Source organism: Notolepis coatsorum (genome assembly GCF_963971535.1).
Source record: "Notolepis coatsorum genome assembly, chromosome: 7".
Taxonomy (NCBI): Eukaryota; Metazoa; Chordata; class Actinopteri; order Aulopiformes; family Paralepididae; genus Notolepis; species Notolepis coatsorum.
The window spans coordinates 106,887,815-106,903,844 of NC_140171.1; the positions used below are offsets into that span (position 1 = coordinate 106,887,815).

At 45.6% G+C, this 16,030-nt stretch overlaps 1 protein-coding gene across 1 annotated transcript in view; it reads right to left on the bottom strand.

Annotated features, from left to right (window-relative positions):
• Positions 1-16,030, bottom strand: part of pnpla6 (patatin-like phospholipase domain containing 6) — a 134,262-nt gene that overhangs the window by 16,373 nt on the left and 101,859 nt on the right. Inside the window, 6 exon segments of the mRNA XM_084318957.1 lie at positions 4,672-4,741; positions 5,289-5,405; positions 7,727-7,883; positions 11,565-11,683; positions 14,241-14,423; positions 15,782-15,950. Of these exon segments, the coding sequence (XP_084175083.1) occupies positions 4,672-4,741; positions 5,289-5,405; positions 7,727-7,883; positions 11,565-11,683; positions 14,241-14,423; positions 15,782-15,950 (815 nt within the window).

Sequence of the window (16,030 nt, forward strand, 5' to 3'; positions counted from 1 at the left end):
TGGCGTCATTTGTAGTGCCATTGCGAGAAATGTAGGAAGAAAAGCACATCAGGGGGAAAATTAAAAAACTACAGGAAGCAGAAGAGGGAGGCGGTGAGGGGGAGGAAGAGGGGCTGGCGTTAAGGAGTAAAGGAAGGGGGAGTGTTCTGGATCCTACATGGTGATATGGATATGGGAGGGGGAGGGGTGCCTACACCACGGTCTAGAGACGGACATGTCCTTCTATACAGGCAACAAGATCGGACATTAAGAGGGGTGGATAGTAGGGGACATGGTTTGGAGCGTTTAGATATGGCTTTTGGATGTGATACTTAATGTGAAAGGTAACAGTAGGGTGGGGGGCAAAACGTGGACGAGGCCGCTGTTAAAGCCTTTAGCGTGTTATGCCTGTATCTCACACAGAGACGGAGAGAGATGAATGAGAGGTGGTGGTGGGGGGGAGCATGTGACGAGGCTGTCGAGAAGTGAAAGAGGAGGATGACAAGGGAAATGGTGACAACAGTGAGAGAGAGAGAGAGAGAAAGAAAGAAGAGAGAAAAGCTTTGCTCCAGCATGTTAGTACAGACGTGCCAAGATGCAAAAAATGCAAGCATTAGTTCTCAGGAAGACCCAGGGCACTGTAACCCATGAAACCCCCAAATCCAGTCACCGTGAATGTGGAATTAGTCAACATTGGACAATACAATTGGGTATTGTGAAAATTGGGATTCCAAAAATGTCGCCCCCCCGTCCCTGAATTCACACTGAATTTGGGGGTTGGGTGGCCATCGACAGGTCAACCGTTTGATAAAGAGTCTTTCCTGGAGGTTGGGGTTCAACTTTTCAATTCAATCAATTCAACATTGTTTGAAGTTGCGGTTTATTTGCTCATGATGGATCATTCATTTGTCAACAGTGTTGGAGGAAATATTAACACATTATATAATGATATTACTCTTCTTACAGAGTAGTGTAACACGTTAATTTTAAAATGTGGGTAACATTATTGAGGGACGTAACAAGCTACTATCTTAAAGGATAACTCCACTATTTTGGGAAATTAGCTTATTTAACATCTTCCCTGGAGTTAGACAAGAAGATACATACCTTTTTTGTCTCTGTGCGTGCATTTTAGCTTTGGGAATAGACGCTCCGTTAGCATAGCTTAGCTTCATCACTGGAAGTGAGGCAGGACAGTAGCCTTACAGTGTATTGCAAGGTCTGACATTGACCAAACTTGATATGCATGACCTTGGTGGGCTCTAGGTCAACTCCTGCAAAGGGGGTCAATGTCAGACTTTGCAATCAAAAGTTAGGGGGCTAATAACCCTTGCCATAATTTCAGTGCGCCCCCTAACTTTTGATTGCAAGGTCTGACATTGACCCCCTTTTCAGGAGTTGACCTAGAGCCCACCAAGGTCATGCATATCAAATTTGGTCAATGTCAGACCTTGCAATACACTGTAAGGCACTGTAAGGCTACTGTCCTGCCTCACTTCCAGTGATGAAGCTAAGCTATGCTAACGGAGCGTCTATTCCCAAAGCTAAAATGCACGCACAGAGACAAAAAAGGTATGTATCTTCTTGTCTAACTCCAGGGAAGATGTTAAATAAGCTAATTTCCCAAATAGTGGAGTTCCCCTTTAAGCGATGTGCATTACTTCGATCTATGCTACAAATCGATGATACTTGCAGTACACCACCGAACCACTAGGTGGCTGTGCTGGGTTGTGTTGTATAAATGGCTATATTTTAGAACTTCCACAGCCAGTCTTTCTTCGCTTTGGTCCATGTTTGTAATAGAGTTAATCACGAAAAAACTAAAACAGATTAACATTGTTTTAATATTGTTTTGACGATAACAAAATAATTCACTTGTAGCCTATTGATGTTTCCTTTATCCCAGGCTTTCAAGAATTCCCAGACTGGCTTATATTGATGCTCTTCATTATATCTTTTGTAGCCTAATATGTATTTATTGAAACGATCACAAGGCTTTGTTATGAGTCAGAGAGATTACTAGATGATCTTTTAGTAGGCCTAGTTAGTTTCTTCTTCTGCAACATGAAATTGTTGTCAAATGACAAACACTTAAAAGGTGTATGGCCTTATTAACACTTTGGGTGCCGCAGTGTTTTCGGGGCCACGCTTTAAACAATAGGAGTCCGTCACCTTGTTTGTAGAGCTATAACTATATTCTATATTATAGCTATGGATACAATACTATGGTCATTTGACACCGAGTTTCTTCCGGTCAAGATGCAAAGATTTATAATTTTTCCATCCATACGTTCCCGTTTTATACCGTGGTGAATATAAGTATGGTTTTAGAGCGGTCTAGGGTAATTCCTGAGAGGCTGGTAATAGCCCGCAACGTGTATTATACTAAATGCATTGGCATTTCGTCCCTACACACGCTACAATAAAAAAATCAAATGCATATGATAGGTATTATGTTCCACCATGAATGCATGAAAGGGTGGGGGGGTCGTTTTTTGATGCTCTGATCGCCACCAACGGCATACGTTGTGGAGTAACGTTACAGTAACACTTTCGGATCGCAATGAAGGCATGCTCGGATCAACGCAAGATTGATATCATATAGCCCTTACCTTGACTAGGATGTGCCCCAAAAAGAATATTCCAATTATCTGATCGCCATTCCAAGTATTGATGTCCATCGTGTAGCCAACATAATCCATCCCACAACACCGACGGAGTTTTTGATTCTTCTCAATCCGAGCGGTATAACCGCTCGTCATGCCCGGAGAAAAAGAGCCGAGCCGGACCCATATAATCGACGCACAGCCCAAGACACAAGGTTTCAAAGGGTGCTTGATACCGCTGCCTGGTAGGATGCAGCCGGTACTGCAACTTCGGAGTCCCAGTATGTCTTTTACAGGCAACATACAGCTCCCTGACATTGAATAGGGTATTCAAATAGAAAAAGGAAAAACGACCCAGAAACATGTTAACACGTGATTGGCACTCATCAATCGGGGCCCCGAATGTGTTAAAGAAAGTAATGCAAAAGTAATATAACGAGTAATAATAACTGTGAGGCGCAACTAATCATTTAAAGTAATCCCACTACATTTAATTGAGAGTAATATGTAGTCAATTACATTAAGAAAATTACTTCGCCAACACTGTTTGTCAATAAGATAATAGTATAGCAGTCTCATGGCAAAAGTTTAATACAATATATTAGCATTTTTAAAGAGAATCCACTCCCTGGTCCTGAATTGATTGAATCGAGAGTGAACTGAACTCAACCGTGCTTCTCTGCTTTCAGGTACATTAACTAACCTAATGTTAGTGAGTGACAGTAGAGTGCCTTGTTCAGCCAGTCAAACACACGCATTCCATAAACATTACAACAATGCGTGAAGATACAAAAAAAAATTTCTCCACCCATTTTTCTCCATTTCCAATTTACAAACTATATATATATATATATATATATATATATATATATATATATATATATATATATATATCAAAGACGGACGCTGGTAAACATGCAGTCCAACTCTAGATTAACATAGGCCTGATGCCTAGAAGACATATCACAGGTTTCACATCTAGAGAAAATTATTCACTAGCCGTGTGTTGAGAACAGATGTACTTAGCTCTATTGATTTGCAGTACATATATACAAAGCTCTAAAGGATTCTGAGGGTTACGTCACAACTCATCAAAACTCGTCCGAACTAATTATGGCAAGTTCACATTGTCTCCTTTCAAATCCTCCAGCCGAGCTGTTCTTCTGTGGTTTTCTGGGAAAGCTCGACGAACGCTCGGCGCTGCCACCGCTGGTCGTCAATAAAACAAATTACTCTCACTGTTAACCTGTCGGGTCAAGGCGCTGAATTTATTAATGACCAGTGGTGGCAGCACCAAGCGTTTGTCAACTGGACCATTTGAAAGGAGACTTGAGAGAAAAGGGTAATTGTATACTGTATTTCAGCAGCGGCTTGTGTTTTCACCCACCAGCCTTTGTTGAGACTCTTCTGTTCATGTTCACAATGTGAACTTGCAATTATTAGTTAGGATGAGTTTTTGACTTAACCCTCAGAATCAGCGGCAGTTCGTTATACAGCTTTGTATATATGTAATGCATACAAAGCTTGTCAATAGAGCTAAGATGTACTGTACCTATATAGGCATCACAGGAAGGTTAATCGATCAGCATATCAGTGTATTAAAATGGTAAACGGACTGCGTTTATATAGTAATAGTTAATAGACAATGTCAGTGTATTAGCTAATAAAAATAAAGCCTAACCGTGGATTTAGTCACGGTGCCATTTTACTGAAAGATAAAAGATGAATTACTCAAGAGCTTAATTATTATGAATTAAATATAGATGAATGTCCATGCCAATTTCACATAGTTAGTTCTTTGTCATTCTGGCCACTAATACTGTGAGTGAACTGAATTTTGTGTCAAATGTGGAGAAAGGTCATGAAACTGAACAGAGGTGTGTGTATATCTGTAGGTGAGCTTGTGTCTAATAGCTTGTAATTCATCTTCTTAATCTAAATAAACATCCTAGTCTTGACCTACATCTTAAGTTCCTGACCTCTGCTGAGAAATAAAGCAAAATCAATACCGGTAGTTGTTCAATCAACACTAGCGGTAGGGTAGATAGGGGGAGGAGCCCAGCTGGTCAGCTCAGCTGTCACTCACCATCCTGATGAACCCGCATGGCTGAGGCTGTGATGTCAGTGGTGACGTTAAAGTAGGGCAGCCACAGGTCCTGGGAAAAGAGAGAGAGAGAGAAAGAGAGACAGGGAGAGAGAGAGACAGTAAGAGACACACACACACAGAGATAGAGAGACACACAAATTGGGTGCATTTACGTTTTTTAAATGTTTATTATTAATGTACGCTGTCCCCCTTGAACAAATAAAGTAAACCTAAACCTAGAGAGGGAGATAGAGACACACAGAGAGAGAGAGAGAGCGAGAGAGAGAGAGAGAGAGAGAGAGAGAGAGAGACACACACAGAGAGAGAAAGAGACACACGGAGAGAGACACACAGACACAGAGAGAGAGACACAGAGAGAGAGAGACACACACACAGAGAGACACACAGATAGAGATACATACACACTCACGGAGAGACACACACACAATATATATATATGAAACTATTTACTTTCAGTGACAAACACTTCCTTTTTCAGATCAGGCTCTAATTCTATTTAGCCTTTTTATGCAGCGATAATCCTATTTCTTCCTCAGATGATCTATATAAAAACCGAGTAAACTGACAAATGTGTGTTGCCTGTGGTGAGCCCTCACCTCAGCTTGCTTGTCCTTAAACACTTTGTAGATGCTGGTGTTGAAGGCGGAGCCAGAGAACATTGAGGTGATGGGATAGGTGAGATCCAGGACCGTTGTGAATACAGAGTTCATTGCCTATAAAAAGGGAAAGTCAGTGTTTTAAGACAGAAACAGATACATCTCTCTTGGGACACTAGACATAAGTGAGGTCACGGACTGTGGAGATTATTCATTCATAATTACACTGTATGTGATATGGTGTCATATGACAGTTAGGATACGAGACGTACTCAATTTATACCTACCTTACCTTGGTTACTGCGTTCACTGTCTACAACTGCCCTACACTGTAATCACAACTACCTACCTCATACCAATATATACCTGCATATAATCCTTCTATATACACCTGCATATAACTATGTATGCAGTGTTGCGTTGCTCATATGAACACTGGTTGCATGCACGCTAATGACGCCACGTGCACGCGTGCTCCCAGGCGCGTGCGCACGCTCCCGCGCATAAATGTTCCCTCGCATAAGGACAGACTAAAGACAGTGCCTAATTGCCTCTACGAATGGAATGTAACACCTGACGACCGGCGCTATTGATATGCAAAGTAGCCAGGTGGGTACTGCGAGTTGGCGCATCAGTCGCATCAGCAGCGCATTCCTGTGTGACGCGCGTGCACATCTGTGCATGTACGCGGTTCTGCTCACAAAACTTTGGTTGCACAGAGTGCAACCCCGTCCCATGAGCAACGCATCACTGTATGTATGATAGCATGTACAAATGCTGTATCATATTATCCACATCTATCTGTACATACCTGCATATAATCCTTTTTACTAGGGATGCCCCGATCACGTTTTTTGCCACCGATACCGATCACCGATCGTCTATGAGCCATATCGGCCGATACCGATCGTTTTTGGTTTTATAAAAAAAAAAATATATATATATACCTTTTTTAATTTTTTTTTATAAAATATATATATTATATAATTATACTTGTAGTTGTATTATCTGCAAGACATCGCCATCACGCAACAAGTCAAAATGCTCGCTATCTGCAAACAGCTCCACTGTCTGTGTGTATACTCTGCTTTGGTCAAATCACATTCAGCATGCCCTCAGCAGGATATTCTGCAGCTCTGCAGATATATCCTACTCCCTCAGCTAGCCCCTTTCGTGACTGCGATGGGCTCGAATACGCATCGAATCAATGTTATAAGACATTGATATCAGGAGCTATCTGTAGCTACTGCTAGCCGGCTAGATAACGTTAAGACAACGCCTCAGTGAACTATTTAGTTTACTGGGACATTCCGTGTAAACAGGGAGCTAACGTGAGCTAACGTGAGCTACCGAGCTAACGGAGGTATCATGCACTACTAGACTATTGCTGGAGCATTTGTTGATATCAGGAGCTATCAGTAGCTCACCAGCTAGATACCGTTAGACAATGCCTCATGTATTAAACTAAAAGTGAATAGTTTAAACAGTAACAATATCTAGGTAGCTAATGTTAGCTCACAGAGCATGCACTAGAGCAGAGCAGACTGCCGGAGGCAATGGAAGCCTCTGTTGTTGACATGGGTGCGGGAGAGGCAGGGGAGGAGGAGGAGGGGCCGTGCGCTGCAGCTCTGTGTGTCTGAGAGAGAAGTCAGCGAGTGAGATCTCCGCTAAGAATTGGATCATGTTTTTCGATCGGTTTTCACGATCGGCGAAAATAAAGCATTATCGGAATTCAACAATCTCATATTTATACTGAATATCGGCCGATACCGATCGCTGGCCGATCGATCGGGGCATCCCTACTTTTTACATATAATTATAGTATAATTATAATATATCTATATACATATCCCTTAACTACTCTTACTAGTTACGCTGCTGGCCAGTACGACTTACTAGTTAGTGTCTTTATACCTATATCACTGTACATATTAATACTACAACTCTGTACATACATCTGATTAACACTATTACTCAGTAGTACTCATTGTTAAACCCAGTTTAATCACCTGTACATTGTATATTAATATTACACTTTACTGTTACATTTGTACTCTGGTTGGATGCCAAACTTAGTTTTGTTGTACTGTTCGTTCATTCATTCATTTATTCAAACCTTTATTTATTCTCGAAAAGGACAATTGAGGTCACCCTCATTTTCAATGTTGTTGAGTTTTTTTTTTACAATATAATAATAATAACTCTTTGTATAATAATAAAAAAGCACCTTTCACACATGGATTGCAGCTCAAAGTGCTTCACAGCAAATGGCATAAAATGAACATAAAGTTGACAGAATAAAAACAATGCATAAGGTGCAGACATAAGAATATGTATATAAAAGACTAAAAGAGGTATAAAGAGGAATGCCACCCCATGTACTGTACTTGTGCTGTATAATGACAACACATTTAGAATCTAATCTAATGTAATGTCACCTTGGACCACTCTCTGGCTCTCTGTTTAGTCCGCACAGCGCTCCTCTCCTCGGCGTACAGCGCTCCGATGAAGGAGCCGATAGAGGTCCCGCCCACTATGTCGATGGGGATCCCCGCCTCCTCCATGGCCTTGATCACACCCACATGGGAGCAGCCTCTGCATTGAGTGACAAGAGCCAAAATCAGTGGAGATTAAATCCTCTCTAGATGGACTATATTATATACCCGAAAAAGAAAGTACAACATACACACTATTAGTTACCATTATTAGTAGGATAAGATAAGATATAACTTTATTGATCCCCTTGGGGAAATTCGGGCATCATAGCAGCATGGGGGAGGGAGGGTACAGGTATGGGCAGAGTAATAGTAGAAAGACATAAATATAGGCATGTAAACAATATAATTAACTTTGAATATAAAAATATGAGAAAAGTAAACAGTGAAAACAAAAGGTGCAGATGGCGTCTGTATGCCCTATCGGTTATATTGTACGTTATTATGTCTAGCATAGTTTATATGGGCAGTAGAATGAAAATAATACTCAACATTGCACAGGAAGTCCTTCATTCCAACAGCCATCAGACTATGCAACGCATCACTCTGCCTCACTGCCTCACTGAGCACAGAGTGACAGTACAACTCTAATATCTAAGATAAGATAAGATAAGATATTCCTTTATTGATCCCCTTGGGGAAATTCAGGCATCATAGCAGCATGGGGGGAGGGGGGGGGGGGTACAGGTAGTAAAACAACACCGTGTACAGGTAGTAAAAAACAACACAGGCAGTGTAAACAATTTGATCAATATGGTCAATATAATTTACTATCTGACTAGCTGAAGAAATATTCACATTATTCACAGTGTCACATAGGGTGCAGTATGCATAAGGTAGTGTTATAATTTACTATCTACTGAGTATACATTATTCACAGTATCACGGTATCCACTGAAATATACATTATTCACAGTATCACAGTATCCACATAAGGTGCAGTAAGCCTAAGGTAGTGTAGGTTGTCCTCCTTGGGTTCCTATAAGTCCCAGGTCAATGTCTGGTAGCAGTCGCTGTCGCTGCCCCCTGTTGTGGAGCCTGGAGGCTGCTAGTCGCTGCCCACTGTTGTGGAGCCTGATGGCCACTTGTATGAAGGACTGGTATCTCCTGGACTTTTTACCTTTACGTCGACACTTACATTTTTGACTGTACATTTGACTGTATATTACTGTATATTTTTGGCTGTATATTTTAGAATGTATATACATATTTTAGAATGTATATCCCTGACTGTATTTTTATTCTTATTTGTGATGTTAGATTTTTGACTACCTAAATGTTTACTGTGAGCGATCTGTAGTGCTGAATCTCCCTTGGGATCAATAAAGTACTTCTATTCTATTCTATTGTATGGGTAATGCAAAAGGTACATGTTTGAGTGTAAATCCATGGAAAGCAGCCTGCATGTGGTCAAGGCTTGTTGTGAGAGCAGTGCAGGTGCTCACCTGCCCCCCCCCCCCCCTCCTCCCAGCACCACTCACCTGGCTCCCCCTCCTCCCTGCACCACTCACCTGGCTCCCCCCTCCTCCCAGCACCACTCACCTGGCTGCGTCTATATTAAAGGCAGCCCAAGAGTCCTTCCGCATTCTCTTTTTGCGCTCTGATTGGCCGAGCACGCGCATGCGCATGAGCCGCGACGTGCAACTCTAGGCAGGAATCAAAACTCCGTTTAAGCTCCAGAGAGCGAGGCTGAAAATCCACAGTTCTTGCCCCACTGATGGAGCCGAATCCCGGATCCGAGTTTTCTGAAGAATACCCCCAAAATATGGAGGTCCCGAACGCAATTAAGTATTGATTACGCCGCAACGAATCATTAAAAAAATATACCGTTAACTGGAGTATGTTGTTTCTTTACATATATGTTGGATTAGAGAATTGGTTTGTCATGACAATCCAATACAAAATCGCACACAGTAACTAGTAACTACATGCATCATTGTTTACAGCGAACGGTGGGGCTGGGCTGGGGCGCGCGGTGCTCCGGTGGCGGCGGTTGACCGATGGCGATGCCGAGGACGAGCGCGCGTCCGTGGGGTAGACGGCCGGTGAGAGAGCGCGCTCGTCCTCGGCATCGCCATCGGTCAACCGCCGCCACCGGAGCACCGCGCGCCCCAGCCCAGCCCCACCGTTCGGGACCTCCATATTTTGGGGGTATTCATCAGAAAACTCGGATCCGCGATTCGGCTCCAGCAGTGGGGCAAGAACTGTGGATTTTCAGCCTCGCTCTCTGGAGCTTAAACAGAGTTTTGATTCCTGCCTAGAGTTGCGCGTCGCGGCTCATGCGCATGTGCGTGCTCGGCCAATCAGAGCGCAAAACGCCAATGCGGAAGGACTCTTGGGCTGCCTTTAATATAGACGCCACCTGGCTCCCCCCTCCTCCCAGCACCACTCACCTGGCTCCCCCCTCCTCCCAGCACCACTCACCTGGCTCCCCCTCCTCCCAGCACCACTCACCTGGCTCCCCCCTCCTCCCAGCACCACTCCCCTGGCTCCCCCCTCCTCCCAGCACCACTCCCCTGGCTCACCCCTCCTCCCAGCACCACTCACCTGGCTCCCCCCTCCTCCCAGCACCACTCACCTGGCTCCGCCCTCCTCCCAGCACCACTCACCTGGCTCCCCCTCCTCCCAGCACCACTCACCTGGCTCCCCCCTCCTCCCAGCACCACTCACCTGGCTCCCCCTCCCCCCAGCGCCACTCACCTGGCTCCCCCCTCCTCCCAGCACCACTCCCCTGGCTCCCCCCTCCTCCCAGCACCACTCCCATGGCGGTGCTCCGGTGGCGGCGGCGGCAGTTGACCGATGGCGATGCCGAGGACGAGCGCGCGTCCGTGGGGTAGACGGCCGGTGAGAGAGCGCGCTCGTCCTCGGCATCGGTCAACCGCCGCCACCGGAGCACCGCGCGCCCCAGCCCAGCCCCACCGTTCGCTGTAAACAATGATGCATGTAGTTACTAGTTACTGTGTGCGATTTTTTATTGGATTGTCATGACAAACCAATTCTCTAATCCAACATATATGTAAAGAAACAACATACTCCAGTTAACGGTATATTTTTTTAATGATTGGTTGTGGCGTAATCAATACTTAATTGCGTTCGGGACCTCCATATTTTGGGGGTATTCATCAGAAAACTCGGATCCGCGATTCGGCTCCAGCAGTGGGGCAAGAACTGTGGATTTTCAGCCTCGCTCTCTGGAGCTTAAACAGAGTTTTGATTCCTGCCTAGAGTTGCGCGTAGCGGCTCATGCGCGCGCTCGGCCAATCAGAGCGCAAAACGCCAATGCGGAAGGACTCTTGGGCTGCCTTTAATATAGACGCCACCTGGCTCCCCCCTCCTCCCAGCACCACTCACCTGGCTCCCCCCTCCTCCCAGCACCACTCCCCTGGCTCCCCCCTCCTCCCAGCACCAGTCACCTGGCTCCCCCCTCCTCCCAGCACCACTCACCTGGCTCCGCCCTCCTCCCAGCACCACTCACCTGGCTCCCCCTCCTCCCAGCACCACTCACCTGGCTCCCCCCCTCCTCCCAGCACCACTCACCTGGCTCCCCCTCCCCCCAGCGCCACTCACCTGGCTCCCCCCTCCTCCCAGCACCACTCCCCTGGCTCCCCCCTCCTCCCAGCACCACTCCCATGGCTCCCCCTCCTCCCAGCACCACTCACCTGGCTCCCCCCTCCTCCCAGCACCACTCACCTGGCTCCCCCTCCCCCCAGCACCACTCACCTGGCTCCCCCCTCCTCTCAGCACCACTCACCTGGCTCCCCCTCCCCCCAGCACCACTCACCTGGCTCCCCCTCCCCCCAGCACCAGGGCGATGCTGTTGCCGGTCAGGACCCGGGCCAGCCGAGAGAAATCACTGTGTCTGTCGGCCGTCTTCTCAGACACCTTCTCATAGACCTCCCTCTGCACAACGAGAAAACAAAATGTCACCCTCTCTCTCTCTCTCCGTCTCGTTGAAACAAAAAAAGCTGCATTCAAATTGCAGTTTCAAATTACAACAATTATTCCTTCTTTTTTATTTTTTTTGCCTGGATAATCTGATCGTTATATTTGTCATATTCGTTTACCATGATTTTATTATGTTTTAATATAGTGTACTTTATATGTACAGCACAGTTGTTTTAAATGTGCTTTATAAATAAAAACATACTTACTATTCAAATTCTAGCAATTGTTTCATTGATTGAGTGATCGATCACTTGATGAATGTCAAATCTAAGCAAGGCTAATCTAATCTCTGTACCCCGCGCTCGGTTGCTGCCGGTCAGTCTGCCGTGAACATGGGAAATAATTGTGACAGCTCTGCTGTAAACACTGGGAATAACCTCGGTTGCTATGCCCACACGCAACTGCAAAACCGCAAAACTTCACCCTGGGCTCCGGTTTTCAAGACCGCGGTTGCAGTGTAGCAAATTGTGTGTGGCCGAACAGTGCAACTGCGCACATACAATCATGGTTATATTAAATCCAGCGCTCGTGTGGACAGGGCCTAAGTCTTTTCATTGACCAAACATTGAAACGTTATTGTAGCAATAGCTAAAAATCATTCTGACCAGCTAGGGGGTTAGCTGGTCAAAATATCTCAGGGGGACCGATGCAGGTGTGGTGGAACTGGATTCATCAATTATGCTGGTGGACAGATATAGAGGAGTGTGCTCCTGGTGGTCACTGGGATCACACCGAGAGGTCAAGGGAGCCAGCTCTCTTGTGGATAGAGAAGGGTGGGGGCTAGGGGGGTGAGCCATTGGCTTTCCTAAGTGTTGCGATGGTCACTTAACGCTTTGAGTGCCAGCGACGAGATTTCTCGTTAGTTCATGCCAACCGTTGAGTGCCAGGAAATCTCGTTTTTAATCGTTATTTTTTTTAAATTATCGATTTCCCAAAAATTTTCATCAATCTAGCCTCACGTTACCAGTGGGGATCTGTCTGAGCTCGAACAGGGAAAATACCGCCCCCTATCGCCTCTGCGGATGGTACTGCACCCCATTGGATTGCACTGAATGAAACGCATGGGGAAAAAAAGAGTCCGGATTCCACATTTTACTTGTCATGCAAGTAACCGGAGACGATCTCAGTCATCGCCCACCACCAGAACAGCGTGGAATATGTCTTTCGACCACCCAGCGTTGGATCAATAAACGCGATCGATATTTGGAATGGCGATCAGGAATTGGAATAATCTTTTTGGAGAACATCTGATCTGAGGTAAGGAATCTATTTGACCAATATTGGGATAATCAGAGCTGTTTTCACCTATATATCAACTTGTCCCCATATGTGTGTGTGTGGCTGTGAGTGTGTGTAGCTGATCAGGAAATAAGATAATCGATTTTTCAGCCCGCTTCTATAGCGTGCATAAGTACACATATACTATCTATAATCTAGCGTTTATTTGAAAACTATTCATAAATAGGCAGAGAAATGACAACGTGTTTTGTGTATTACAGTAAAGCGCGATTCCTGCATTTTTTTTTTTTTAAGTTTAAAAAAACTAGCCTTTTTCAAAATGGTATAAAATGCAAATGAACTGATTAAAAAACAATCCGTTTCCACAATGTTGACTGCAAACAAGTCATTGATAAGCGACGGTCGTATAGACACATAATTTAAGATATAGTTTATGCGTTCACAAATGTGAGCGCTCTGTCATTGAATAGAGCGTTGGCACTCAACGGGGTATATAGGACTGGCACGGCCGGCACGGAAAGTGTTAATGTGCCTACTATATTTTTGTGTTATTATTTGGTTGCAGTGCAGTGCACTTGATGTAGAAACAGGTTTCCTTTGATTTAACTTGAGCCAGTCACTCACTTCACTTCCTTTCTCTGCCATCTGGCACAATGTTAACTTGTCCTCCGGTAATGATTTGGGTCGTGTCTGTGAATCTTTATATCAATCTACATGCATGTCAGTTTTTCTTTTGTGAAAATGAGTGGTCTACATGTTAAAATAATACAGCCATCACTGATATAGAATGTTTGGTCAGTAAAAAGGGACTCTTAGTCGCTCCTGCTCTGTAGTAAACAGAAAATAAATGTTCTGGTATCCCGTTCTCACTTTATCCAATCAGGAGAGAGAACTCTACACTGAAAAGAATGGACAAAAATAAGAAATAAAAACTAATTTTAAGAGAATATGTGCTTCTAATTTAGCTGACACTTTTATCCAAAGCGACTTACAAGTTCTGTACAGTAAGTACATATGGCATGGCAATATTTCTTGAAACAAGTAAAAGATATCTAGGGTTCTCCCTCCTGATTGGATAAAGTGAGAATTCCGTTTACTGCAGTGATGAGGGACTGGGAGACCCATGTTACTGACCAAACACTCTATATCAGTGATGGCTGTATGTAGAGCTATTTAACACTTATTTTAACTAAAGAACACCACTTGCAGCACCTTTGCACCAAGTCTGACTGCCCGGTATTTGGGCTGTACCAGTAGGAGCCAGCAGTCGTACCAGTTTGCTGGGGCTGCGTCTGGAGAAGACCCTGCGGGGACACTTGAGGTGCAGGTGTCCAGAGCACCAGCTGCGCATGTTGAGCCACTCCACCGTCCTGGAGGGGCCCGGGCCGTCCTCCTTGTGCAGCAGCACCAGCTGCTTTAGGGCCCGCACCGCTGTGTTCTCCAGCATCTGCTCCAACTGGAGGCACGGAGGAGAGGAGGAGGGGAGGAGGTGAGTGAGAGACAGAAGAGGTGGAGGAGGAGGTGAGAGGAGAGACAGAGGAGGTGGAGGAGGAGGTGAGAGACAGAGAGGAGGTGGAGGAGGAGGTGAGAGACAGAGGAGGTGGAGGAGGAGGTGAGAGACAGAGAGGAGGTGGAGGAGGAGGTGAGAGACAGAGGAGGTGGAGGAGGAGGTGAGAGACAGAGAGGAGGTGGAGGAGGAGGTGAGATACAGATGAGGTGGAGGAGGAGGTGAGAGTTGAGTGAGAGACAGAGAGGAGGTGGAGGAGGAGGGGAGGAGGAGGTGAGAGGAGAGAGGAGAGTGAGAGACAGGGATGCGGTGGAGGGGAGAAGGATAGAGGAGGTGGAGTGGAGGAGGAGGATAAGGAGAGACAGATGAGGTGGAGGGGATGAGAAGGAGAGAGGAGGTGGAGTGGCGGAGGAGGAGGATAAGGAGAGACAGAGGAGGTGGAGGGGATGATAAGGAGAGACAGAGGAGGTGGAGGGGTACAGCAATGATGTGGAGGAGAGTGAGCGGAGGTGGAGGGGAGGATGAGAGTGAGAGACAGGAGGTGGAGGGGAGGAGGAGAGAGACAGAGGAGGTGGAGGGAAGGAAGAGGAAGATGAGAGTGAGAGAGAAGGTGGAGGGAAGGAAGAGGAGAGTGAGAGAGGTGGAGGGAAGGAGGAAGAGGATAGTGATAAACAGCGAGGAGGTGGAGGAGAAGAGTGAGAGACAGAGAGGAAGAGACAGAGGAAGAGGAAGAGAAGGAAGAGGAGAGTGAGAGACAGAGAGGAGGGGGAGGAGAGTGAGACAGAGAGGAAGGAGAAGAAAAGGAAGAGGAGAGGAAGAGGAAGAGAAGGAAGATGAGAGTGAGAGACAGAGAGGAGGAGGAAGATAAGGAAGAGGAGAGTGAGAGAGAGGAGGTGGAGGAGAAGAGTGAGAGACAGAGAGGAAGAGGAAGAGAAAAAAGAGGAGTGTGAGAGACAGACAGGAGGTGGAGGGAAGGGGGAGGAGAAGAGTGTGAGTCTAGCTGCATCCCAAATAGTGTTTTTAGTTAATTAATTTAGTCTCCTTTCCTTGATTTCCACGGTGAAGAGGCAAGGTGTGAGAACTATAAAATAATAATAGAAATCATCATCATCAACTTTTATTTATTCTCGAAATTACAATTGAGGTCACCATCATTTTCAATGTCGTCGAGACTTTACAGACATTTCAATGCACACATTTCTACAATATAACAATAATCAATATTAATAACCATCTATATAGTACAAATAAAAATTCTTATTCTTATTCAACGTCTTTATGAAAGCCCTCCCTCTCAACACACACACCTTTCCCAGGGCAGGCTCCTGGTCTCCCAGACCCACAATGAGGATGCAGTCTGCCTGCCGGATGCAGCGCTGGGTCCAGGGGGTCATGGTGCTGTCCGTCTGGTAGAGGACAATCCGGTTGATGTCCTCCTGCTGGGCCAGCCAGCCGGACAGCCGGTACTCATGGATACTGTCGCAGGGAGGAAAGAGAGAGTGAGGTCAGGTAACCGCAGCGGTGAGCGTTTGGGGGGGAAGGTTCTCTAGCCGGTG